Source organism: Pelodiscus sinensis, chromosome 3, assembly GCF_049634645.1.
Source record: "Pelodiscus sinensis isolate JC-2024 chromosome 3, ASM4963464v1, whole genome shotgun sequence".
Lineage (NCBI taxonomy): Eukaryota > Metazoa > Chordata > Testudines > Trionychidae > Pelodiscus > Pelodiscus sinensis.
In genome coordinates, this window is record NC_134713.1 from 187,638,068 (window position 1) to 187,665,142 (window position 27,075).

General features: G+C 36.3%; 2 protein-coding genes across 7 annotated transcripts in view; one reads left to right on the forward strand and one right to left on the reverse strand.

The window, feature by feature from the left end:
* The window catches only part of MACROD2 (mono-ADP ribosylhydrolase 2), a 1,395,588-nt gene that overhangs the window by 1,171,346 nt on the left and 197,167 nt on the right, over positions 1-27,075 (reverse strand). The gene's annotated exons all lie outside the window — the stretch shown is intronic.
* On the forward strand, positions 10,159-23,900 carry FLRT3 (fibronectin leucine rich transmembrane protein 3). 2 transcript variants are annotated; one of them, XM_006114690.4, is made up of 3 exons: positions 10,159-10,406; positions 18,247-19,029; positions 20,120-23,900. In XM_006114690.4, the coding sequence occupies exon 3, from the start codon at positions 20,170-20,172 to the stop codon at positions 22,117-22,119; it is 1,950 nt and encodes a 649-aa protein (XP_006114752.1). In that variant the 5' UTR covers positions 10,159-10,406; positions 18,247-19,029; positions 20,120-20,169; the 3' UTR covers positions 22,120-23,900. The 2 variants fall into 2 exon arrangements, with proteins under 2 accessions (XP_006114752.1, XP_006114753.1); XM_006114691.4 differs by lacking the exon at positions 10,159-10,406 and adding an exon at positions 15,844-15,987.

Here is a 27,075-nt window from a genome sequence, read left to right on the forward strand (position 1 = left end):
GGAGGAACTAATAGGGGAAGTGGAGGTGGGTGACAACCTGGGAAGCAGTGATCATGAGATGGTAGATTTCAGGATCCTGACGAAAGGAAGAAAAGAGAGTTGTAAAATACACACCTTGGACTTCAAAAAAGCAGATTTTGACTCCCTCCGAGATCTGATGGGCAGAATCCCCTGGGATGTTAACATGAAGGGGAAAGGAGTCCAGGACAGCTGGCAGTATTTTAAAGAAGCCTTATTGAAGGCACAGAAAGAAACCATCCCGACGCGTAGCAAGAGAGGCAAACATGGTAGGAGACCGGACTGGCTTACAGGGGAAATCCTTGGTGAACTTAAGCACAAAAAGGAAGCTTACAAAGAGTGGAAACTTGGACAAATGACCAGGGAGGAGTTTAAAGGTATAGCTCGAGAATGCCGGGGGGTTATCAGGAAGGCGAAAGCACAAATGGAATTGCGACTGGCTAAGGATGTGAAGGATAACAAGAAAGGTTTCTACAGGCATGCTAACAAGAAGAAGGTGATCAGAGAGGGTGTGCGGCTCCTAATGGATGAAGGAGGTAACCTAGTGACAGATGATGTGGGGAAAGCTGAAGTACTCAATGCTTCTTTGCCTCTGTATTCACGGACAAGGTCAGCTCCTGGACTTCTGTGCCAAGTGATGCAAGATGGGATGAAGATGGACAGCCCGTGGTGGGTAAAGAACAGGTTAGGAACTATTTAGAAAAGCTAAATGTACATAAATCCATGGGTCCGGACTTAGTGCATCCGAGGGTAATGAGGGAGTTGGCAAATGTCATTGTGGAGCCTTTGGCTATTATCTTTGAAAAGTCGTGGAGATCGGGAGAAATCCCAGATGACTGGAAAAAGGCAAATGTAGTGCCCATCTTCAAAAAAGGGAAGAAGGATGATCCAGGGAACTATAGGCCGGTCAGTCTTACCTCGGTTCCTGGAAAAATCATGGAAGGGATCCTTAAGGAATCCATATTGAGGCACTTGGATGAGAGGAACGTGATTAGGAATAGTCAGCATGGATTCACGAAGGGCAAGTCGTGCCTGACCAATCTGATTAGCTTCTATGATGAGGTAACTGGCTCGGTGGACATGGGGAAGTCAATGGATGTGATATACCTTGACTTTAGCAAGGCTTTTGATACGGTCTCCCACAATATTCTTGCCAGCAAGTTAAGGGATTGTGGATTGGATAAATGGACAGTAAGATGGATAGGAAGATGGCTAGAAGGCCGGGCCCAGCGGGTAGTGATCAACGGCTCGATGTCAGGATGGCGGTCGGTTTCTAGCGGAGTGCCCCAGGGTTCGGTTCTAGGACCGGTTTTGTTCAATATCTTTATTAATGATCTGGATGAGGGGATGGATTGCACCCTGAGCAAGTTTGCAGATGACACTAAGCTGGGGGGAGAGGTAGATACGCTTAAGGGCAGAGACAGGGTACAGAATGACTTGGACAAATTGGAGGATTGGGCCACAAGACATCTGATGAGGTTCAACAAGGACAAGTGTAGAGTCCTGCACTTGGGACGGAAGAATCCCAAGCATAGTTAGAAGCTGGGGACCAACCGGTTAAATAGTAGTTCTGCAAAAAAGGACCTGGGGGTTACAGTGGATGAGAAGCTAGATATGAGTCAACAGTGTGCCCTTGTAGCCAAGAAGGCTAATGGCATATTAGGTTGCATTAAGAGGAGCATTGCCAGCAGATCCAGAGATGTCATCATTCCCCTTTATTCGGCTTTGGTGAGGCCGCATCTGGAGTATTGTGTCCAGTTCTGGACCCCCCACTACAAAAAGGATGTGGACGCATTGGAGAGGGTCCAGCGGAGGGCAACCAAAATTATTAGGGGGCTGGAGCATATGACTTATGAGGAGAGGCTGAGGGACTTGGGTCTGTTTAGCCTGCAGAAGAGAAGAGTGAGGGGGGATTTGATAGCAGCCTTCAACTTCCTGAAGGGAGGTTCCAAAGAGGATGGAGAGAGGCTGTTGTCAGTAGTGACAGATGGCAGAACAAGGAGCAATGGTCTCAAGTTGTGGTGGGAGAGTTCCAGGTTGGATATTAGGAAAAACTATTTCACTAGGAGGGTGGTGAAGCACTGGAATGGGTTACCTAGGGAAGTAGTGGAGTCTCCATCCCTAGAGGTGATTAGGTCTCGGCTTGACAAAGCCCTGGCCGGGTTGATTTAGTTGGAATTGGTCCTGCCTAGAGCAGGGGGCTGGACTTGATGACCTTCTGAGGTCTCTTCCAGTTCTATGATTCTATGACCCTCATGATGAGTGGCCGTCAGGCTAACTAAAATGATACTGGACCACAGATGTTGCCAGATTAGAGAGGTTCAACTGGTAGTTTTAAAATAATATTATCATTGCATTACAGCTCAATCAATTTAAAAACATCACATGACAAGAGAGGGAAACATTGCTAAGCAGCAAGAAAAAGATGGCTGCCAGTCTGAAGTTAGATGAAAGATGCAATGTCTGTCACATCACCAAAACCTTCTAGAATGCACTAATTTGATATATTGAAATCCCTATGACCATTTGCAATACAAGTTATATAGGCCTAGTAACAATTTCCTAAGTTAAGCCAATTTAATAATTATTTTTATAATATATTATAGATTACCTGACAACTGAAAATTTGAGTTACACAATTACAGGAAGCATATAAAGTGACAATTATTTTGTAATATGACACATTAAAGAAATTATGCCATATTTGTTTGTTCCTTACATGGAATTTATATATCATACAAGACACAACTTTGAACAAATTCCTTTGAGAGTAAAAGTCATTCCCTAAGCATTTTACAATAGTAATGGTGGAAGATCTTAGCTACCCAGAACCAATACTGCTTTTACAGCTGCATTTGGAAGAGGATGGTATGGTCAAAGTAAAATAAATACAGTCTTCAAGCCAGCAGGGATCTGTTGCACAGGCTGCCACTGTCTGTCATTCAGACTTGTAACTTATGTTTCCAGGTGATACATCCCACTTCATGTTTTTTTTCTTCACACACAGAGAAACAGTTTCACACAAAACCTGTGAACAGTGAAAAAACACACTCCTGGGGCTTAAAAGTTTACTTTTCCAGGTTTCTAAAAAGCACACATGCAGAGCCATTAAAGCAGTTCACAGGATGTCAATTTTGCACTATGCAGATTCTAGAGAGTTGGCTCATTTTAAACCTGTAATGATCGTGCTGGAATGGTCCACACTGAATATAACTTGTTCACATAGAAGAATATACAGTAACAATAAGGATTTTTTTCTATATTCTATTTTTAAAATTGAATAGGAAAAAATATGGTAGGTTTTTATATCCATCTGAATAGCAAAAATTGACAGGTAGCCAACACAATAATAGGGAGAGAGAGGTTTCTCTTTACCTGTTAAGATTCTTCTTCTTCTTCTTTAAGATACTATCATGCTCAAGTATGAAGAAAGCTGGAAACCCAGCTGTAAGAATTCTCTTAGATTTTCTCTACCAGTTTTCAGATTGGGTGTGCAATACAGCACCAACACTTTCACACTACATTTCTGTTTTCAGTATTTCAGAACCCAGCACAAAGTATTTTGGGATTTATATACCAACAAGATGGGGTTTCTAGCTAATGGAAAATTAGAAGTCTCAATTAAAAATATTTGAGTAAAAAAAAAGAAACAAGACTTCATAGCAACTGTGAACAGCACCATTTTTGGTCTGTCCAAAAATGTATCCCAGATACATGGCAAGAGAACAGCATCTACTGATAATATACTTTTTTGGATGCTTTTTGTGTGTGTTTTTTTAAAATCAAAGGTAGTTTAAGAGAGTCACACTTTAGTCATATTTGGCCCTAAATGTCACCTCTGTAGCTGCACCCTTTCACAAAACTATAAGACAATATAATGGTTTTGAAGACATTTTCTCATGCCAAGGGAAATCATTTTTGGTCACATGAGCAATCTTCTGCAGTAACAGAAAATCAAATATTGCAGCACTGTGCTAGTGCATCAGAACCTGAAAACTAGATTATCTAGAACATAATAAAAGTGAAACTGCCTAGGAATATAAAAATGCCCTACCAAATCAGACCAGAAGTCCATCTTGTCCAATATTCTGCCTCTGACCAGTAACAGTTGCTTCAGAGGAAAGCACAAAAAAACCCTCCAGTGATAAAGTAATATGCCCCCAGGAAAAGTTTACTTCTAATCTCTTTTAATTAGAAGTTGGTTTGCAACCTGAAGTACGCAAGTGTATATCCCTTCCAAACACAGAACCACTGAAGCAAGGAAATGTGAAACCAAGCTATCTGCAGGTTTGACTAGGCAGTCAGTAGATGGCAAGCTGGCATGTAAAGCTATATTGTTGTAGTATGCCTTCCAGTAATTGTTCATCTGGATACTTCTACCACAGAGGAAAAGTTCCCTAGTGTATTTTAGTATACTAGGACTACGTCTAGACTACAGGCTTCTTGCGCAAAAAGTTTTTTTCGGGAGAGATGTGCAACATAGTGTCCACAGTGCAAAAGCACATCAAAAAAGCAACGTGCTTTTTCGAAAGAGAGCATCCAGACTGCCTGGACGCGATCTCGCAAGTAAGCAGTGAGTGTTATGGACAGAATGGCCACCAGGGCACCTGTGCTTTTTCCTCTTCCCTCTTCTTCCGAAAAAACTCCCTCTTCCCCAACCACGCATGCCTTTTTGCGAAAGAGCTCTTTTGCAAAATATGCTTCTTCCTCATAGAATGAGGAATACGAATCGTGCACACACCCCTCTGTTCTTTCGATGTACTGTCAAAAGAACATGCTTGAGGTGTGGACGTAACTCAGGTTTGTTGGAAAAATGGCTGTTTTTCCGAGAAAACTGTGTAGTCTAGACATACTCCCAGTTAAAAGTCTAGGGTAAGTATACACAAGTGGAGCCTTACAAATCTGTGGCCCATTTTTGCAGATACCGATGCTGATTTGAATATAAAATGTATCTGCGCAGGGCTCCACAAGCAAGTCCTAATTTACAGTTACAAGTCCATTTCCTAATGTGCTTATTTTAATTCGTTCACACTGTACAAACTGTCAAGGACGTTGCTATGCTTATTTAAAATATAACTAACTTAAACTTGATTGGAAAACTTATGGGTGATTTCTTATGTCTCAAAATACAAAGCTCAGGACCAGGGCAATGATGAGCCTATGAATTTATTTTGTAACAAATACTATTTTGAAGAAAACCTTTCAATTGTTTTATCATGTTTTATTCATTATGTTCTCAATGAAAAGGGCTATGAATCAGCTCTGGTGTGTTTGATGTAAAAAAAATCCTACCATTTATATTTTAGTTGTATGGTTTTTTGCTTTTATTTAGCCAGTCAATGAGCTTGTTTCTTTGTCAATAGGCTATTATCGGATAGGCAGCCACTGTTTATTTTCTGACTGGCCTTCGGGAAGAAGATGAGAGGGACAGGATTACATCAGAGGCACATCTGAATTGATGAGGCCTTTCCCCAGAGCTATTAAGGAAACTAGAAGACAGTAGAGAGAGAGGGAGGGGGAAAATAAGAAGACAGCTGCGGTGGTTATTCTTCGGGCTTTTAAACAAACATAAAGGAGTATTTAAACTCCAGATGATTATATCCAATCAGTTACTCTGTCAGGAAAATGCACATATGGTTAAGAGTCTTATTCACTCATATTTTATCATCTCCTCTATAGATTCACTTGTACACGATTGGCCACATTTTGAAATCTAGAACTGCTACCCTGACTTCAGTGCGGTTACTCTGTTTATACAATGCTGAAACGGATTGCAAAATTTAGCCATATGCTTCCTTTTTGAAGGACCCATTTTTTCTGAACTATATTTTAAAACAATTCACATAATTTGGAGTAAGATTCACTTCACATATTTATAGGCTTATAAACTGCAAAACATTTTATACGATTGTATACTATTCATTACCATTGTCATGTTAGTCTGATAACGAGTTACATCTTCAACTGCTACTTTTCTTTCCTTCAGTGTCACTACAAATTAACATATTCCCTGTTTTAAATTGGGACAAGCTACTCTGGAAATTGTTCCAAAGTGCCTTTAAAGCTGATCTGCTCATTAAGGACCTCTCTCAACAAGCTTGACTCCACTAATACCCCATTTCACATCAGTTCACTGAGTTTCTGAAAGAGGAGTTAGAGGTGGATTAGAGGTTTGTGAGGCCCTAGGCCAGAGCAAGGGGGGGGGGGGGCACATCCCAACCTGTTCTATCTCATGTCCTCCTGGGGTTCACCTGGCAATCCTGCCAGAGAACTTGGTTCGGGTACAGGAGCTTCCCTGGAGCCCAGCGCTTCTGCTGCAGAGTGAGGTCAGGGCACCATGGCTTTCCTTACTCCCCAGCAGGAGCACTGGGTGGATGCAGTGCAGTGGGGCAAGCCCCTGGGTCCCGACCCAACTCAGAGCTCGGGGTTCCTGCGAAAGCCCTGGGGCTCAACCGCAGAGCTTTCATGGGATCCACAGAGCAAAAGGAGCAGAACATGATACCAGTACCACCTCCCAGCCTGAACTCTGTCAATGCTGCACAGACCCCTGAATGAGTCAGCTGCAGTGAGGGAGGGCAGGGTGTTCGGTATTTTTGTTTCAATCATATGGCAACCCTACCTACAGGGCCACTCATTTTTAAAGTGACAGACTAACATGGCTACCTTTCTGAGACTTTCTGCTTGTTGCTAATTCAAAAAGATTGAGATGGATGGGAGTCTGCAGAATCATGTATTTAATACATGCATATATTATGAACATGTACAACATGTGTTTTGAACAGTATATACTACAAATTATTCTGAATGTATGACTTCTTAGCCTCAAAAACCTAAGACTTAAGTCTTAACAATGCCACCACATATCTTCCAAAAAATAATTTTCCTACAGATTTGCCAAAAGGTTTAATTTCTAATCTCCCTGTTGCAATGATTTCCACACACTAAGTATAGGCTAGGAGACTATTTTCCCTACCATCTTGGGCTGTTCTTAACTTAGCCTTTGTCCACACGTAACAGTTCAAAGCACAATTGCAATAACACTTTCAAGTGAAAGCTTGAGTGCTGGGCCTGGTTCACACTGGTGCTTTACAGTGCTGTAACTTGCTGACCTTTGGAGGGGAGGTGCGCGAGAGGGGTGTTTCTGAGCCAGAAAATTACAGAGCTGTGAAGTGCCAGTATAGACTTAGCTCTTACACAGAAACTAACTGTAACTCATCCTATTTCTAAATTTTCAGGCATCTGCAATGCATATACTTGTTTCTCAGGTGAGCAGCTTGACTACCATGAACTGAATTCCAGAACAGTCTTGAATTTTTGCATTTTAGATTAACAGTCAAGTTTTTGTGTAAAGTATTTGAAGTGCTATTCAGATTCTCAAAACAAGAAATTTAAGGAGTCTCAACAAAAAGATAGTAATAAAATTAAGTTTTATAGCATTTTTTAAAAAAAGTTTTAGTATTCTAAGGCAGCTGTGAGATGCTAAAATCTAATTATTTCTAAAATTCCCTTTGGAATTGTTCAGCATGATTTACTCCAATTTCTCCTACTACATTCAGTATTTGGCCAGACTTCACAGGCTAAAAGATAGCTGAATGTACATTTTATATCTTTTATGAACATCCCATAGGTACATGTTAAGATATAATATTGATGTGCTGTAACATGCATCACAACTTGTTGATAAAACTGGGATAGATTTCAGAGATTCTAGGAATACAAAATGTTTTAAAGATGCTTTTCTAATCTTAATGGAATCTCAGTGTTAAGAAACACTTCTAGAATATTCAGAACTCAGACTCTAGCTTGCATTACCATGTTCAATACTCTTGTTTTGCATGACAACTATACTACAATAGCCTCTCTCTATTCACGTACACATACACGTACACACACACACACAGTTAAATGGTCCTTCGTATAAACTGCTGAGCATAGGAGGGCATAAGTAGCTCTGCTAAGGCCAAAGCTCAATTCATTTAGCACACTGGGAAGATTTTATTAATGGATAAAATTAACATTACACAGTTTTTAAGCTGTTATCTTGCTGGGGAATGTGCTGACTGTGAACAAATAAGTCAGCCTAGAGAAAAAAAAATGGTCAATTGTTTAGCTGAATGTCGAAAAATATTTTAAATGGGTAATCATCTCAACCCTTTTTTCTTCAAAGCTTTGATTCGTAAAGTTATAAGCCATTGTGTATTTAATAATGCACATTTTTACTATATTCAAATGAGGACTGGAATTCAGGAAACGTAGGAGAATATTCTCATTTGCTTAAAGCTTGACAACATTCCTACAAGGACTTGTTTCTTCCCATATTTAAAGAAAAAATGGAATATGTACCATGTTTCAACTAAAAATCAACATAGCAAGTATTTTGCTACATAAAAATCAACATAGCAAGTATTTGTAATGAAGAAATATATTTTAAAGAAATTAATTATACCAAAAGGTGAATGTTCAAGTAGCATGAAGTAAACTGCTGAATCTTTTTTCAGGAAAATAATAAATTACAGGCAAGTTCACTTCTACACTTAGGCCTTATTTAAGCCATATAAATATTAAGTTGATAACTTCTTGTGTTCCTATTGGCTTCCATAAACCTTGAGTTCCATTACGAACTTAATGGAGCTTGGTAGGGCTGTCCTCTGATGCTACAAAAAGTGCAATCATTGAACAACTGAGCTCAAACATAGCCCTTATCATGAGCTTGTCTTCTACTCTGATATCACACAGTACTGCTGGTGAATACCAGGGTCAAACTGCTATATCAAACAAGCATGCAGACAAGATAAACTAAATGACGCTAATGAAGAGAATATAATCCAATACTTGTGGGAGACAACAATTGACTGGCCTCAAAGAAACAAACATTGTGAGGGAAATTTAAAAAGACAAAGGGAAATGTCAACTATGCTAAATCAAATAGCACTTGTGCAAGTTAATAAGCTACTAGTAAAATGAAACTATGTTGTAGGAAGATGTTAATTAAGCAGATTTTCTAAATGTTACTTATCACTGAATTAAAAAGATATGAGTATTCACAATGTCCTCATCTGAATTTCCTAAGAACTAAAATAAGCATCTCAAATAGGTGTGTTAGAGGATAATAAGAACAAAAATTACATCATTACTGATTTTAAATGGACTTTGAAACACTAATGCCTTTAAGGAAACATTATTCAAAACTAGAGATGAATAATCTCTCATGATTCCCTATGTCAACATGACCTCCCAAGGGTCCCTGCAGTTGTTTATTGTTCATCAATGAATTACTTCATGCCTACAGTTTTTGAATGAAATCAGCACAATCAAAAAACCAATTTGTTTCTACATAGGAATGACTTCTCTCCTGAGAGCCTCGCCTTATTTCATGAAGTGCAGCATTTGTTATACCTACAAAAACCATTTTTGAACAGTTAACTACTTCAAAGCTCTCCCTGAGTCTTTAGAAATCCAAATCTACATTAGCCACAAATTAAAAAACAGCAGATCTCAAGCAAGAGATCGCTAATTGTTTTACAGTAAAAATATGAAACAGAGAACAGGGAAATAAAATCTATTAATCAACATCTTATTTGAAATCTATACCTCTCGAATATGGAACAGTTTCTCAGAAGTTTATATTTAAATATTTATCTAAACAATGCTGTTCATATTTTATTTTATTTTTATTCATTTAGATTCAAAGATGTGGTTATCCTTCATTAGGTAATTACATCTCATTTACAAATACAACATTTATTTTCATTGAGTAAGAACAGTCATTTCCCATTTTCTTCTGAAAAGACATATCTACCCAAATAAAAAATGCACCCACCCTTTCTGTAGTGTTATAAATCAGATTCTGCAGATATAATAATTTTAAAGGGCACTTAACTTTAATAAATATAATAATTGTAAAGGGCACTTAACTTTTAATAAATCTTAAAAGTCTTAGGTTTGTAACCAATCTGGTAAATACTAGTAGTACTGCCTAAGATTTTCAAGTTTGGCAGACTGCGCTGCAGTTGCCTTCTACTCCCTCTAGTGTTGGTAATGCACATTCCCTGTCGGTCTGCACACCCACTTACTCACGAAACAAGAGTCAAGATAAGACCTGCCCATTTATGACATCACCTCTTTATTCAACCACTCTTAGGTGAAGCTTTAACTTCAGACTTTGAGGTGGGCTCCGTGCACGTAACTGGAATGCTTTCTCTCTCATTCCTTCCCAGCGTAGGAGAAGCGATCGGACACAGTGTAAGCTCATCTCATAGCTCCGATTAGCTGTTCCTGCTTTTTGTTGATACTGGACATGAAATAATGGCTTTTATTACTTCGCATAACCATTCGGAGTGGAATAACGGCTGTTCCTGTAAATAGCAATTCTTTTTCTCGTCTTTCAGGTAAGTGTTTCCATTGATTTCTCCTGATTTCCTCCAAAGTTTATATTTTTCTTCCCCGCTGATATTTCAAGTGCAACATGGCACATTTTTACTATCAGAGATCAGGATGGAGGTGATAAATGCCAAGCTACAATGTCCTTCCACGGTGCTGTACAAATAGAAGTTAATTTTAAACATAGTTCATATTTAGCAATCCATTTTCCATCTGCATACTAGCATTATTTTTTTGCAAATATTACTATGCTGGAGACTAATGTTTTGCTTTAACCACAAACTAAAAAAACTACATGATGCCCCACTAAAATAAAAAAAGCATATTTTCCAAGCTTGACCAGTACTGCATGTGTGGTATGATCCCCTTAACAGTCGTTTTTACAACTGTGAAAGGAAATCAATGATCCTTCACTACGTGAGTATTCAGTACATGAAGAACAAATATCTTGCTCTCAGCTAGATCTGCTTCTGTATACTTACAATCTTTTGTGAAGGATAAACAAACAGCTACACCTAGATTTTAAAACATGCATTACTATCCCACAAATGTGTAATTCTGAAACAAGGAATTGGTGAGTTTTTAACTGTTTAATTCAATAGAGAGGATACAGTTTGAAAATATATTCCTTTCCCAATATAATGCCAAAATTCGTAGCTTGGACAAATGTGATATGTGACCTGCATAGTAATTCAATAAATCTTATGAGACAAACTAACAAAGCTAAGCTTTAGGGAAGTGCAATGGGACCAGATTGTTATATATTGTTATGTAAAAAAAAAAAATCCTTTGGGTGTACACTGTATGTAAATTATCCATTCAATTGAAATCTGCTTTCCTCAATGACTATATGCGTTCACAACGTGAAAAAGTTGAGAGGGGGTTCCATTTACCCCCCCAATCCCAAAATATTGCATACATCATACAAGATCCCCAGTGGACTATATGTTAAACAAAATGGTTGTACGCCTGTAAAGGAAGAATGCAACAGGCCCCAATTTCTTAGAAACCACAAGGTGGGGGGGGGGGGGGGGGGGGTATGAATGAGAGTTGCCTGATACTCCTTTCTATGAATCCAATGTGTCTAGTTTTAATAAACTTTGCTCTGTTTTTCCTTGTAACTCAGAAAGTTATTAATTTTACTTGCCATTTTCCCCCAAGACTGCATAATATAAGCAAGCTGTTTTAACATCCCGGGGATATTTTATCATCCATATAAACTGTTTCTGATTCAGCTAGCATTATTCTAAGACTTAAGTCAATAAAGCATTAGCAATATGCTATGGAAAGAGAATGCTATTTGTAGTTTAGATACTTTACTGAAATTAGACTTTTACTCTTTGCAAATAGTTTGAGCACATCTCTGACACATTAAGGTACAGTTGCTAGAGTGTTACAAATATATTACAGTGACAATGAATGCATATAATTAACTAATTAATGAAGGGTATTGTTTGCCATAGATTATTACTTTGGTTGGAACATAGAAGTCACTTCTCTGCCTTTTTTAAGGAATTAATTCTGGTCAGTTCACAATTTACAATTAAACAGTTTCTGTGTAACAATACTAGTGAAATGCAGAATCATTCCACAATTCAAGTTGCTCTTTCAAAGAAATTAAGTCATACTGATTTCAAGATATAGCCCTTGAACATTTTTTAAAAATGTGGATATCCCTTCTCTACCATAAATTCTCAGGGGTTAAATGAGACCATGTCTAAAAAAAAAGGCTAAAATTTTGCAGCTGTCTCACTTTAATAAGCTTATTAATTATCTTTAGCCCCATTTTCTTTTCTAGGCTATACTGCCCAGACAGATAGAAATTCCAGTTACCACCACCTACTGCCTCAGGATATGGAGTCTTAATGAACCTTTCTTTGTGGCAGGATGAAAAATGCAAATATCAATTTAACTAGAGAAAAAAAATCCTCTAAAAACAAATGTCCATATGTATTTTTCTTGCCAATATATGTCCCATATCCCGACTGACTTGACTTGTTAGGTCAATTTTTTCTCCCTCAAGCAGAAAAACTTAAGGTTAATTTAATTTCTTCCAAAAGTCTTTTATCACACTTCAGTTTAAAAGCCCTCACCTGTGTTTTAAACTATTTCAGAAACAGAATTTACTGGACATCATACTGTCCTGGTTTATAAAAAGCCCATTCACTGAAAATACAAATAAGTGGTTCTGCAGTTACATTAATTCCATTATTGATAATCTGAGATAATCAAAATTATTCTACTCCTAAACAGCCTCTATTTCATGTCCTCTTCCAGACACTGTTATAACGCCTTGTCACAAACCCCATTTATAAAATGTTAAATTGATGGCTCAAATTTTCTTAACTTCAGACTAGTTCTAATCGCATTCTCACTGAGAATGACCAGATAAAACACCACCTTAATAAAATCAACATGGGAAGTAAAGTTCAGTAAAATCTTTCAAAGAGTGATTTTTTTACCCTTGGAGGCCTCCACTGTTTCTCTCAACAGGAGGCTTTGTTGCAATTAAAGCAGAGAAAACTGGACAGCAGCAAAAAACATCTGACTTGTGGCTCTTGAAAGCAGACTTTTTGTAGTGTGTATCACCCCCCAGTGGGCAAAAACTCTGTAGTAAACTCACAGCAAGCCTTAATCTTCAGAAAGACAATGTGTGTTTTTTACAGCAAGAACAAATAAAGATACATCTCTGGTTCATTTATTTTTTATATCTTTACAATGAATTGTTTTAGTTTTAACTGATGATTTAAGGCAGTGATGTCTTTCCAAATAAGTGTTTGTTAAAATAATTTTAATGCCATTATCTGGTAGAGGGCCATCTTTCTCTCCTCCTCGCAGGACACACTTATGTTAACAGCTAATATTTCTTACTTTTTTACTTAACTTCCTCACTGCCGAAGAATGCAGCTATCATTTTCACTAGTGCCTGGCAACCATTAATACAGCAAGCATGTACACTTATTTTTCTAAATTGTTGAAATAATCACAGTAGACTGTTATTGTGAAAAGCTTTTAGTGAAGAAGATATGTACCACACAATATGCCTTCCCATTAAGAGCTAATAACTCTGACCACATAACTACTTGAACATGGTCAACAGGTTAATTTTTATATATTGGAGAGCACTTTAATCCATCACTAACTACCAAACCAAATAACTAAGAAGAGCAATAGCTGTTCTAAGTAGGAAAGAAACAAAACATTGAATCTTTTCTGTAGGTAAACAGTACTTTTTATATATTTTGCCTTTTGTTATTCCTCAGCTTCTGTGTCAGGCATTTGTTAAAGCCCTTCCATAGACTATTCCACTTAAATTTAATAAGGGAAAAAATTGGTTTTACTTGGAGACAATGGCAGCATTTGTTCTCTCTTCTTTCACTTCAGATGTGGACAAGTTACCTTAGAAGCAATTTTGCAAAAGAAAACCTAGAAGCCATATTAGATTAAGCCCAGAGAGTACAATTCTCAGTCCTTCAGAGTGCTACTTTTTCTGTTTTAAAATGTACCTATTAAAGTTGTAAGCTTCATAAAAGTAAGGCAAAAAAATTCATGTTGAATAAGTACACTTCTAATATACTCTGAACTTTTCAATCCAACAGCAGCAAGCTTGCAATTTTTATTTAAGTCAATAATAACAAAAAATACTTTTTGGCTTTTTGTTGGCTTGAAAAGTTCAGTCAGAACTGAAAAAAAACAGCCCAAGTTTTTTCCTGTCTCAATTTTCATCCACTTCAGTGAATACTGATTTTCTTTTTAATTTATGTCATGCAACAGAGGCAAAAAGTAATTATTATAATCACTATCCATTTCCAATCAATTTAAGGCTAATATAGTCTCCAAAAATTTCATTTTGTTTAAAAGAAACCTGATTTTGTGTTAACCATTAGAAGTACATATTACAGCAATATCAGGTTCATTCACTATAAGCCTTTGGCAGGGGTGAGGGAGGGAAATAAACAGTTTTGCACATTTAAAATTGGTTTTCCATAAGCCAAATAAAAAAACCTTATTTAAAAGGAAAAGATACTACCCTAACCAAAATATAGTTCCACTTCAGCAAAACCTTAAATTCTTTAGCTCTCATGAGAATAGTTAGAGGTCCTTCTGCTTGCCTAGCATTAAACAAAAGATTGGGGCACCTTCTGAAATATGATGATCGTGGAAATTTCAATTACGAGACAGGGTGCTTAAAAAGCATTTTGCTATTAACTAAGTCTGAGTAGCACATTCAAGAAAACAATGCCTACACTTTGTTTTAAATACAGTTGAGAACTGTATGTTCTAACAACTTTTTCAAGTTTTTTTTTTATAAAGAGCAGCTAAGGGCTTTGTAAACTAGTTATTTAACCCAAGTTTCTAAATTGGTCTTGTATACAATAGACAACTCAATCACTTTTGCAATAAGAAACAAGTTACATTAAATCCATGTTTTGTTTTGCTGCTCACCCATTTCAGGTTTATAATATATCTATTTAGAATAGTGAAATACAAGTAAATGATACTGTGACATTGAAATTTTTCCACGATCAAATTTGTACTCAAAAGCTTAGTAAATTCTAGAGGTCATCCTGGTTGCATTTATAGCTTAAAAATACCTTTACCAAATTATCAAACCATCGTTTTAGATATTAGAGGGAAATAAATCACAGGCTTTTATGCTGACCAAATTCCTTCCATAGAACATAGGGTTAATTAAAAAAAAAAAGCATTTGGCAACTTAAACTGAAGTCATGCTTAACATGAAATAAAACAATTCTAGACTTTATGCAACTTTTAGAAAAGTGTAGAAGAAAGTGATGTGATTTTTTTTTAAAAATTAGCATTGGTTCAGACAGTGTTCCAGCACAAATTCAATATTTTTACGTTTCACCTCTACAGAAGGGAGTCCAACTAGAGATATATTACAAACTTCTCATGTGATGTTTCCATTTTAGAAGATGAAAATGTGGTGACAAGACTTTTTTTTATACAATGCAAGTTACTTTGAATATTTTAACATAAGATCTCTGTGCAATTTGCTTGCCCCAGTGAAAAGCCATTGTTGGAATAAGTACACAGAAGACTTTGCATACATTATCTGTAGCTGTATTACATATGCACAGATAATAATGTCTCAATAAAGGAACAGGTTTGCTATTTTAGCAAGGGCCATGAAAATACTCATTTTAATATTAAGTGCAGTTAAAACTTCTGTTCATAATTGTTCAGATATATTATTTTTGTTAGCAGAGACTGGTTTATGCATTGAGAAAAAATGCTTAGAAAAAGATTACATTTTAGCTTTCCCTCTTTTTCTTCAGGGTTCCCTCTCCCAAACCCCTAAAATTAATAGCCTCTTTCAAAACCATGCCTCCATGAAACCTCCCAATTGGATGTTGTGGAAACCTGGCCACAGTGTCTGTACCAGTGGGGGTCATTTTTCTTTTAATCTTGCAGGCTCCGCTACAATGACTTGATGTCAGGGAAAATGTAGAGACAGCTAAAGAAGAGGGAAGTCTGAGTATGGCAGCAGGATTCCCCTCTTCTGTGTAGACAGATCACTGCAGCCTTTGATATGCAAACACATTGTTTCCAACTATAGCTTCAGAGGTAAAAGGGAAGTGCAAGATATAAAACAGAATAAAATCCTGAAGAAAACTATTCTCAGTTTAAGTAAAGGGAGGAGGGGGTATGCACTTAATCCACATTTTTGAAACAGTGCCTTTTTCTCCAAGACACCAGTATTTTACCCCTCTCTTTTGTTTTGTTGTAATTTTGAGAGAAGGGATAAAAAATTCCAAGAACTTAATGAGCTTTAGGGTTTTCAGTTTAATCCTACATTGCCAGTAGTACAATAAAGGCAATAAACAAGCTGTTGCATGTCAAATGGATCAAAGAGGAAATAGTTTAGAATTTGAAAAAGTAAAAACAAATACATTTTCTTCACACCATTTATAACCCGCCCCCCACCCCCAAGAGGAAACGCCCCCCTGCCCAGGAGTAAATGGATAGAAAGGAATTGGTACACATTTTTACCACTTAAAAGCAATTATGTCCTATTTTTTATTAATGGATTGGGAAAAGAGTTTTAATTAGTACAGACTTCAAAAGCATTTTAAAATAACTTTTTCCCCCTTTTCAAGTCCCACCCTACCAGGATACGCCCCCTTTTCTCAAAGCTACTTTTCCCTTATCATAACTTTATGAGTTCCACTGGGATTTCGTTTTTATGTAGACTACATTGCCTTACCCCGGTTGTGTCAGATGCAGAGTCATCTTCTTAGAGCCAGAATCTCTCACCAGAGTTCAGCAAAGGATCTATGTCCTGTTTTCAACATTAACCATCAGGTGAAAGATCTTCATGGACAATGTTATAAATTAACTGTGTAGCCCCTAAGTGACACTCACTGGGAGCCTAGACAAATTTATGAATACCAGCCAACGAAGTTATATAAAACAAAACATTTGCAGGTACTATTTGATTGGAAAGATTCTTTGGGATTTTTTTATATTTATTTTCTAGTTTACAATAATGTGCAACACAGGTTAGTAGTGTCATAAGATATATAAGCAATTATACTTTCCTTTTTTCCAAAATGTACCCAGGCATTAATACTTAACAGTACACTATTTAAGTTAAAAAATATTTCTAACGTTGTTATTCTAACACTAGCCACATTTAGAGAGACAAGCTGATCCAATATCTTTTCTTGGACCAGCTGTTGTTGGTGAAAGTGACAAAGAGCTCTTCCAAAGAAGTTGGTCCAAGGTAAGGTATTACCTTACCCATCTTGTCTCTCTTACTATCCTGGGACCAATACTGTACAGTTTACAGTACCACTGCAATCAGTAGCCACGTTTGTCAATATTTTTATTACAGTCAATTGCTAAAATGCACAGAGAAAGAAAACACCTAGAATTAAAACAATTACAAACCTAGCACTTCTCCTCAGTGGATGTTTGTATTGCTCTTAAGAGAATGCTTCAAGATGGGTGTCTATAGATTTCAGAAAATACATGAATAAATGTTTAATACCCAAGAACGAAAGTATCTTTTTTTGTCTTTTTCTAAATGTTAATATTCCACAATACTTAACCAGATCTCTTGATTGAAGGTAATATTTTATGATAGACTAAAAGCAGCTCTACATTTCCTCAGCTTATTAAAATGGAGCAGAAATCATAATTGTGTTGCTATAGCATAGCATCAATTCTAAATAATTATCTAAGTAATTACCTCATGGCAAGATGCTTCAAAAGTAATTAAATAGCTTACAGTTTTAACAGTACTCCATATTTTAATGTATATTGCATATAAAACATATACCACAACCATGATCATCTCTCCATCCTTGCAGGATGAAATATTGCGAAAAGTCTCAGTAGTCACACAATTTGGAAATACTGCTTCTGTTATTGAGGTAAAATGTTGACATGGTACTTAGCCCCAGCCTTTCCACCTGTCATACAGTAACTAGTCAACAGTATTTTTGTCATTTTGTAAAACCAAGAAGATTAACCTGTTCCCTCAGTTTAGTAAGAATGAAAACAGAGATATTTGTAATCAAATAGAATATACATCATAATTTTTCTACAGTCTGTTGATTAAAGTGGATTTCAATTACTATTGTGCAGAGACTAGCAAATAAAATAGCTGAAGTAAAATCCCGAGAAATGGGACGGCAGAATGTCTGACTGTTAGCAGTTCCACTCATTTTGCTGAATTCCCAGCATACCAAGGCCATAAGATGTATAGGTTATGTAAATAATAAATGTAACTCTAATTTTATAAAGCATATAGTTCAGCATTTATTTGTATGTGAGTGTCCAGTATTACTGTTATTCATTAAAATCTGCTTACTTCCACAGAAAATTAACAGTTTAAAGAGGACACTTTACAAGAGGCATTTTTTTGTTTTGAAAGGAAATAGCATGCTCCTGTTTCTTCAGAAAAATATCAAATTAAAGGAAAACAATCGATTGTAAAATAACTCATCTGGTTATAGAGCATGACGAAATAGTTTCTGCATTGGAAATTTTGAACAAGTGTTCAGAAGTGAAAGTTGAAAGCAGCTCTTTTACAGCAGATATGGATTTATCAGAATGTAGCGACTGTTCAAAGTTTATACTTGGATAATTTTGGACAGAACTCCTCCCTCTTTTATTTTTGACCTCCTGAAGAGGCTATCATCATTCAGCTTTCAGAATAATGAATGATTTCTATCATGTGGAGCTGAAGTTACTATCGTTGACTACTATGCTACACAGAAGAGTTTGTAAGAAATACAAGGAAAGCAATTTCTGATAACGGCTTTACAAAAAACCAACAGAAGAAAGATTCTTCATGCACAGACTTTATTTGAGGGGGAAAATAGAAATCATTCCTGCATAGTGACAGAAATTTGAAGCTTTTCTTTTCCACAATCTGGTGTGCTTATGTACCATGATAAATCTTCGTTGGAATGTTCTCTGAATACAGTGGAACTAATCAGAAAGCATTTACTACCAACAACAATCAACTGAGTAAACAACATCAGCGAAGACCAGCTACATGGAATAAACTGTAAGACTCCAAAAGTCATTTTCCTTAGTGAAAAATGTATGTTTGTTGGATTTCTACAAGCAAAAAGTTTATTCGTACTTTTAAATAAGGTAAGATAAATAATTTTATTTCTTTTTTAGTTTGGGAGCATAAAATACAATTAGTAAATAAATCTGCAAAAGAAATCTGTGTAATGTATAGGTGATCTTATTTTTCAGTACCCTAACTACAGTGATAATTGAATTTTGTCTTAGTTATAAAAATGTTAATTACTTGAGTAGAATGTACAGATATTACCAGAGTCCACTTTTAATCTTAACAGTTCATGTATAATTTCCATTGCACAGTTTGAATCAATAAGATGTGAGAATGTCGGTAAACCTGTCAAATAGTCGCTCTTTAGCCTACTGCTTAGTAAAAAGACTTTTGAGAATGACAAATATTTAAACTCTAAATTAAGCATGAAATGAAATATTCCATCCAATCATCTGGAAAAGGGTAGTTCTAGCAGTTATGTTAAACCTCTCCCAAGCTACATTCCAGCTCCTTGAGTCTCACACTTTAGTACATTTTGGTTATTTTTGAACATCTCATGGGCAGCAGCATCAATAAAAATAATTACTTTCTTTGTATTTGATTACAACAACATGGGGCAGATCAAGGACTGAGGAGGCTGTATTTGGTCACTGTTCTTTTGTTCACATGCTGACTATAGAAAAGGTCTTTTCAGGCTCTTCAGAACTTCTGGAGCTGGCATGTAAAATGGAAGGACTAAGGGAGCTACATACTGTTCAACTAATCTAAGATAGTTTTCATGAACTGAATGTAAAATTTGTCAAGATTTTGCTTTGAAGTGAGCTTCCAAGATGAATAAATATCTTAGATGGGAAAGAAGGCATCTCAGGACAAACTCTCCCTTTTCCTTACATGTAGAATGTGTAGTATTTGTGAAAAGGATGCTTCCTGTTTAAATAATGTAGAAATCAAACATAACCCAACTATGTTCAAATTACTGTATATTATTAAATCTATAAACTAACTAAGCACAATTAGCATAGGAAATCCAAGTAAAGTGATCTGTTCCTGCAGTTGAGCTAAAACTCAAAAGTTCACAATGATAAAACATTCCAGATGTCTTCTGTAATTTCAGTGTGGTATTTCCTTGACTAGTAATCTGTATAATATTGTTCTTTTTTCCAGGTTGTTGAAGACCAGAAAACTAGCCTGTACAAATCTCATTGTTCCTGACCATGATCAGTGTAACTTGGAACATCTTCCTAATTTGGACTAAGATAGGGCTGTTGCTTAAAATGGCACCTCATTGTGTCAGTGCCAAATCATGCCCATCGGTGTGTCGCTGTGATGCAGGTTTCATTTACTGTAATGATCGTGAATTGACATCCATTCCTACAGGAATTCCACAGGATGCTACCACTCTCTACCTTCAGAACAATCAAATAAATAATGCGGGGATTCCTTCTGACCTGAAAAACTTACTTAGGGTAGAGAGAATATACTTGTATCACAACAGTTTAGATGAATTCCCTACCAATCTCCCCAAATATGTTAAAGAACTGCATTTGCAGGAAAATAATATAAGGACCATTACTTACGATTCTCTGTCACAAATTCCCTATCTGGAAGAATTGCATTTGGATGATAATTCAGTTTCTGCTGTTAGTATCGAAGATGGAGCTTTCCGGGACAACATCTATCTCAGACTACTTTTTCTCTCTCGAAATCACCTTAGCACCATTCCCTGGGGTTTGCCTAAAACAATAGAAGAGCTACGCTTGGATGATAATCGTATTTCCACCATTTCAGAGGTGTCCCTTCAAGATCTTACTAATCTAAAACGTCTGGTTTTAGATGGAAATCTTTTAAACAATCATGGATTAGGAGACAAAGTCTTCATGAATCTAGTCAATCTAACAGAACTGTCATTGATCCGCAATTCCCTTATAGCTGCTCCCATAAATTTGCCAGGCACAAACCTAAGAAAGCTTTATCTCCAAGAAAATCATATAAATCGTGTACCACCTAATGCTTTTGCTGACCTAAGGCAGTTGTATCGACTGGATATGTCCAATAACAATCTAAGCAGTTTACCTCAGGGTATATTTGATGATCTGGACAACATAACTCAATTGTTTCTTCGAAACAACCCATGGTACTGTGGATGCAAAATGAAATGGGCCCGTGATTGGCTTCAGTCAATGCCTTTAAAAGTCAATGTACGTGGACTGATGTGTCAAGCACCAGAGAAAGTGCGTGGAATGGCTATCAAGGATCTCAACACAGAGCTATTTGATTGTAAGGATGATAGTATTGTAAGCACCATCCAAATTACTACTGCAATACCAAACACATTATACCCTGCCCAAGGGCACTGGCCCGTTTCTGTGACCAAACAATCAGAGGTAAAGACTCCCAGTCTCAACAGACACTACAGAACCACAGCAAGTCCAGTACGGAAAATCATTACAATTATTGTGAAATCTGTAAGTACTGAGAGCATTCATATTTCTTGGAAAGTTGCACTACCCATGACTGCTTTAAGACTGAGCTGGCTTAAAATGGGCCACAGTCCTGCCTTTGGATCTATAACTGAAACCATAGTTACAGGAGATAGGAGTGACTACCTACTTACAGCCCTTGAACCAGAGTCACCATACCGTGTATGTATGGTTCCCATGGAAACCAGCAACATCTATCTGTCTGATGAAACCCCTGTTTGTATAGAGACTGAAACAGCACCTCTGAAGATGTACAAACCTACAACAACCCTAAACCGAGAGCAAGAGAAAGAGCCTTACAAAAATTCGAATTTACCTTTGGCTGCCATCATCGGTGGTGCAGTGGCCCTAGTGGCTATCGCATTACTTGCACTAGTGTGCTGGTATGTCCACAGAAATGGATCCTTGTTTTCAAGGAACTGTGCGTACAGCAAAGGACGGAGGAGAAAGGATGACTATGCTGAAGCTGGAACTAAGAAAGACAACTCCATCTTAGAAATCAGGGAGACTTCTTTTCAGATGATACCAATAAATAACGACCAAGTGTCCAAGGAGGAGTTTGTCATACACACCATATTCCCACCTAATGGAATGAATCTGTATAAGAACAACCACAGTGAAAGCAGCAGTAACAGGAGCTACAGAGACAGTGGCATACCAGATTCAGATCATTCACATTCATGATACTGAAGGAAATAATGGACTTCGGTTTGTTTTTCCAACAAGGAAAGACTGACTGTAAACGTTGCTGTTCTACTGCAAAACACTGGATTAAAAGATTGAAAAAAGCAATGTACTGTACATTTGCCATATAATTTATATTTAAGAACTTTTTATTAAAAGTTTCCAATTTCAGGTTACTCCTGCAATTAATGTAGTGGGGATACCTGACCACAATTCTCTATTTTAGTATTTTTTAGTAATTTGTACTGTATTTTCCTTGCTAATAATGAAGTTACAGACCATTTAACCTTTGTGTTCTACTGAGTAAGATGACTTGTTGACTGTGAAAGTGAATTTTCTTGCTGTGTTGAACAATCAGGACTTTGCATTCATTTAAGATCCTTGTAAGTATAAGCACAGGCCATTTTTCACTTTGATATTAATAAAATATTAAACCTGGAAGACTGAGGAGATGAAAAAGTGGTTGCAAAAATTCTTAGAACTATAATGTTGGGTTTTTAACTCTATTGTAAACCACGACAATACTCAATAAACAAAAATGCTCGTGGTAATGGGCAACATCAGCTGTTTGGATATATCCATTTTAACGACAGTTAAATGAATTGTTATAAGCCAGTTTATCATCTGCATGAAACTGAAGTTATTGACATGAAAATGAAAAATTGAGTCCTACAAGTTACTGAAACTCCTCCTAAGGCTTCAAGAATACACTACCACCACAAATTAAAGGGTAAATTTAATTACTAGTTCTCAAAAATCAGTAAGATATTTATCATGGAGAACATGGACAGGTGATAAAATAGGTATTTGTATCTGTACTTGAACAGAAAATATGTTGATAATTTCACACATTAGAAAACATATCAATAAGAACAAGACTAAAATAAGGCCTCAGCCAGTTTTGAGGCATGATGGTAAATGGTTAATTGTACAATTGCTAATATGGAAATAAATTTCTTACTTCCTAAGCATATATACATACACAGACATCAAGTGTATTAAATACTTGGCAGAATTTGATTTTATAATTTCAATAATATCAATGTTCACTAAAGCATTTTTTTCAGATTTATCTCATTTAAATTTTCAGAGTTGTGCAAAATTAGGGGTTCTAAACATTTTTATGGTTTTTATTGATTTTAATATTTTATTCATTTAAATATTCATAGTTCCAAGACATTGTAGGATGTGTGCCAAACAATAGTGGGATGGCGAGGGGGGGTCGGGTCAGAAAATTATTTAATTATTTACAAAATACATATCCTTACATCAAATACTAAAAAGTTCTCAAACAGCATTTGTCTTACTTTGCCTGTTCGTAAATTTTGATTATTATCAATGCCAATATTTTTCATCAGTTTGTGTGCACAGTGAAATCAACATTTAATGACATTTACCAATAAAATTCAAAACCTTCCAATCATAATTCTTCCAAATCTAAATATTCTTCCACTACAGTCGGGAATACTGCCCATTATGGTCACAAATTTCCAGAAATGTCATAATAAATTTGTAAGATAACAATTCCTATTGAATTGTGCAGTATTTAATGTTTCAACCCCAAGCCACTCTTTTTTGTTGCCAAAACCATTTATTTTTGCAAATGAAAACCAAAGTGCATTGTACGCCCTTTGGCCAGTCTTGTATGTGCCTTGATCTAATGCTATGTGTATTCAGCTTTTTACAAATAAATAAACAGGTAACAAATTTTTCATACACACCCAAGTATGAAAAACGTTGGTCTTATTGCTGAATAAAATTTAACAATAAGTACAAAACAATGTGTTTTGCTTTTCCTAACTGATGTGCAAAAGAAAAAAAAGCAGCTAAGGACTTAAAAATGCAGGCTGTGCATCTGCAGTAAAAATATCCAATATGAGGCAATTATTTTCCAGGTCACAAACTTCCAACTGCTTCTTTGCCAAGCACAGTACCATATAGCAATTAGACTGGGATTTTTTTAATCACTTTAAAAACAGGTTGTCACTTACCTTGATAACTATAATATTAACAACAGAAGGCAGGCACAAACAAGATACAGACTTATCTCTAAAGTACAAGAGTACTTACTCAGTTGAATAAAGAATTTTTATATGAATGAAGTGGAGGTATGGAGATGGAGAAGAAGAAAAACAAAAAGCATGGTATGAGCTTAGAGACTACTTTAAAAAAAAGACATACAAATGCTTAAATATAACTTTTGGATTGCCTTTCTTCAGGGAGGGAGGAAGCATAGAAAGTAAAGAATGTTTCCGTAAACACTTGCAACAAAACAATGCACAACTGATAAAAATGTAACTGTTTTTGCTCCTGAATCACATTGCCTTCCCTTCTGGAAGAACTGTATCAATTTGGTTACAAACTTACACCACACTAAACTTTTATTTGCTGATTTCTATATGTTATGCTAAATGAACTATTCCTGCCAAATGAGCTCATTGTCAGAGACAAATCTAGAAACAAAAAAGAGTGCAAATATAAAGGGCTACGCTATACCTTTGTAAAACACCGTTTCCCTCCCTTCCATTAACAAGTTGGAACAGAAAATTTCCAGGTTGAGTTCCTCCAATTGCTGAATGAAGTGGGTTTTTTTCCCCTTAAACAACCATGTTATGTGTCCGGCAGAATCCCTGTATCTCTGAAATCCCCATTAAATGCAGAGCCATTATTAGTACAAAGGACTTGTTTCTTTTGGCTATTAGCCCATCTCTCTGGTAGCAAAATTATTTCAGGGACTCTTCAGGATCCTAATGTTATTGGTAAAGAATACTCAGTGAGAGACAGGTGCCACAGAACAATTACATATAACTATAGCAATCTTAATTTAATTGTCTGCAGGTACCTTGCACTATTTCCCACTAGCCAATCATGTATCCAGATTGAAAACTGCTAATGATTTCACTGATGAGTCCAGGAGAAGGAAGACAGAAAGCTACCTATACAGGAATAGAACAAAGTGCATGTAACCTATTAGTATGTGAGATGGATTGGGGTATATAAATTTCATGGCGCAAATTCTGCTTTCAGAGAAGACGGAGTCTGTATTTACATCAATGTAAGAGAAAAGAATGTGCAGCTAGGAAATTTACAGTGAAAAAAATAACTCTCTTGAATATGCAATACGGTACGTCAAAGTGTTGTTCGGTAGGCAAACGCTGAGACTGTTTTTAAAACAAACTATGCTTTATCCTAAAATTACTATTTCATTTCCCAGCCAAGTCTAAACAATTCAGAAATACACTATTTTTACAAACCACTACCTTTCTGCTACCCCTGCAGGATAAGACAGAAAAGGCAGAAGTGTTCAGGAAATATTTTTATTCTGTACTAGAGAAAAATCTGTTGCCATAGCTCATCAATGGTGATATAACACTCTCCGTTCCACTGCCGTCTCAGGAGCATGTTAAACAGAAGCTACCAAAGTTAGACATTTTTAAATCAACAGATCCACATAACTTGCCTGAATAATTTTTAAAAGATCTGGTTGAAGAGATAGCTGGACCATTACTGTTGATTTTCAATAAGTCTTGGAGCAGTGGGGAAGTTCCAGGGACTGAAAGCTAATACACCATTTTTAAAAATGGGTAAACAGGATGATCTAGGTAATTCCTGTCATAAGCAAGATAATTGTGTGACTGTTACAGGACTCAAAAGTATTAAAAGGTGGTGATGTAATCTATGCAAATCAACATCCTTTTATGGAAACCAGATTTTGCCAAACTAACCTAATATTTTTATAAGACTTACAAATTTGGTTGTTAGTGTGACCATGTTGATGTAATATTCAGAGACTTCTATAACCCATTTGACCTAGTACCTTTTGAGTCAAAAACTTGTACAATATACAGTTAACATGGTACACATTAAATGAATTAAAAACTGGCTAATAGGTTTCAAAATATAATCTGAGAATCTCCCATCTCACAGGTGCCTTTTCCAGTAGGGTCTCACATTAATTGGTTCTTGGCCCTATGCTATTTAACATTTATATAATTATATATATAAAAATAAAATTTACCCTTCTACTGTCTACTATGATTCCTAAATGCGTACTGTGTTGTTTTAACCAGGAAAATTAACTCTGGATCACTAGCGCTATAGGAACCATATTCCTTTTGTTTCAATAACTTCCAAAACTAATTTGCTTCACTTACAGGGTGTTTCTTACTAGCTAACAGCACTACTTGATGCAAAATGCTGGGTTTCTTCTTGCTTTAACATGACCAATAGTGAAATATTCTGCTTTTGAAACACAGTAAACAATTCTATTAGTAATACACTCTTAGAATGGATTTGACCATTCCTGTACAAGCAACTTAGTACTACCAGAAACAAAGGGAATAAAATCTTATTTTGTTATTCATGTGAACAGACATTATTCTGAATACACACACTGAATAAAAAAAAGTCTGTTTTGCATATATACTGTGACCAAAGTTGGACATAAAATGTATTTTTCCATTACAATATTGGATGGAAATTGGATTTATCAATTTCAGATTTGTTTTCCATATGTTTAATGGTGCTAAAATTGTCCTGAATATTTTACACTTAAATTTAAAACTCAACCTTATCTCAAAATATCTGTGGGTGCTCATATCATCCGTTCATTCAGCGTCACCCTTGCAAATAATCTTTGTTTAACTTTTCCTATGCAGAGAGCAGAAGAAAAGTTGCAGGACACAGGGCTACCTCTATGTAAGATGAAGAGGAAGCTCTCTCTGGAGATAAAATTATTCAACAGCTACTTACTACAAGTTTCTTTCTTTGGAAGCAAATTTTGGCCACTCAGAGATAAGATGCTATGTTGCTACTGATCTGATCCTGTTGTAAATTCCTACCTTGTTTCTACAAAAAAAACTGTTTTCTACAAAAGCTTTTATTTTTAATTTATTACATATCTCTGAAATTAGAGGAGCAGCCATACTGTTTAACTAGATACACAAGCGATGCAAT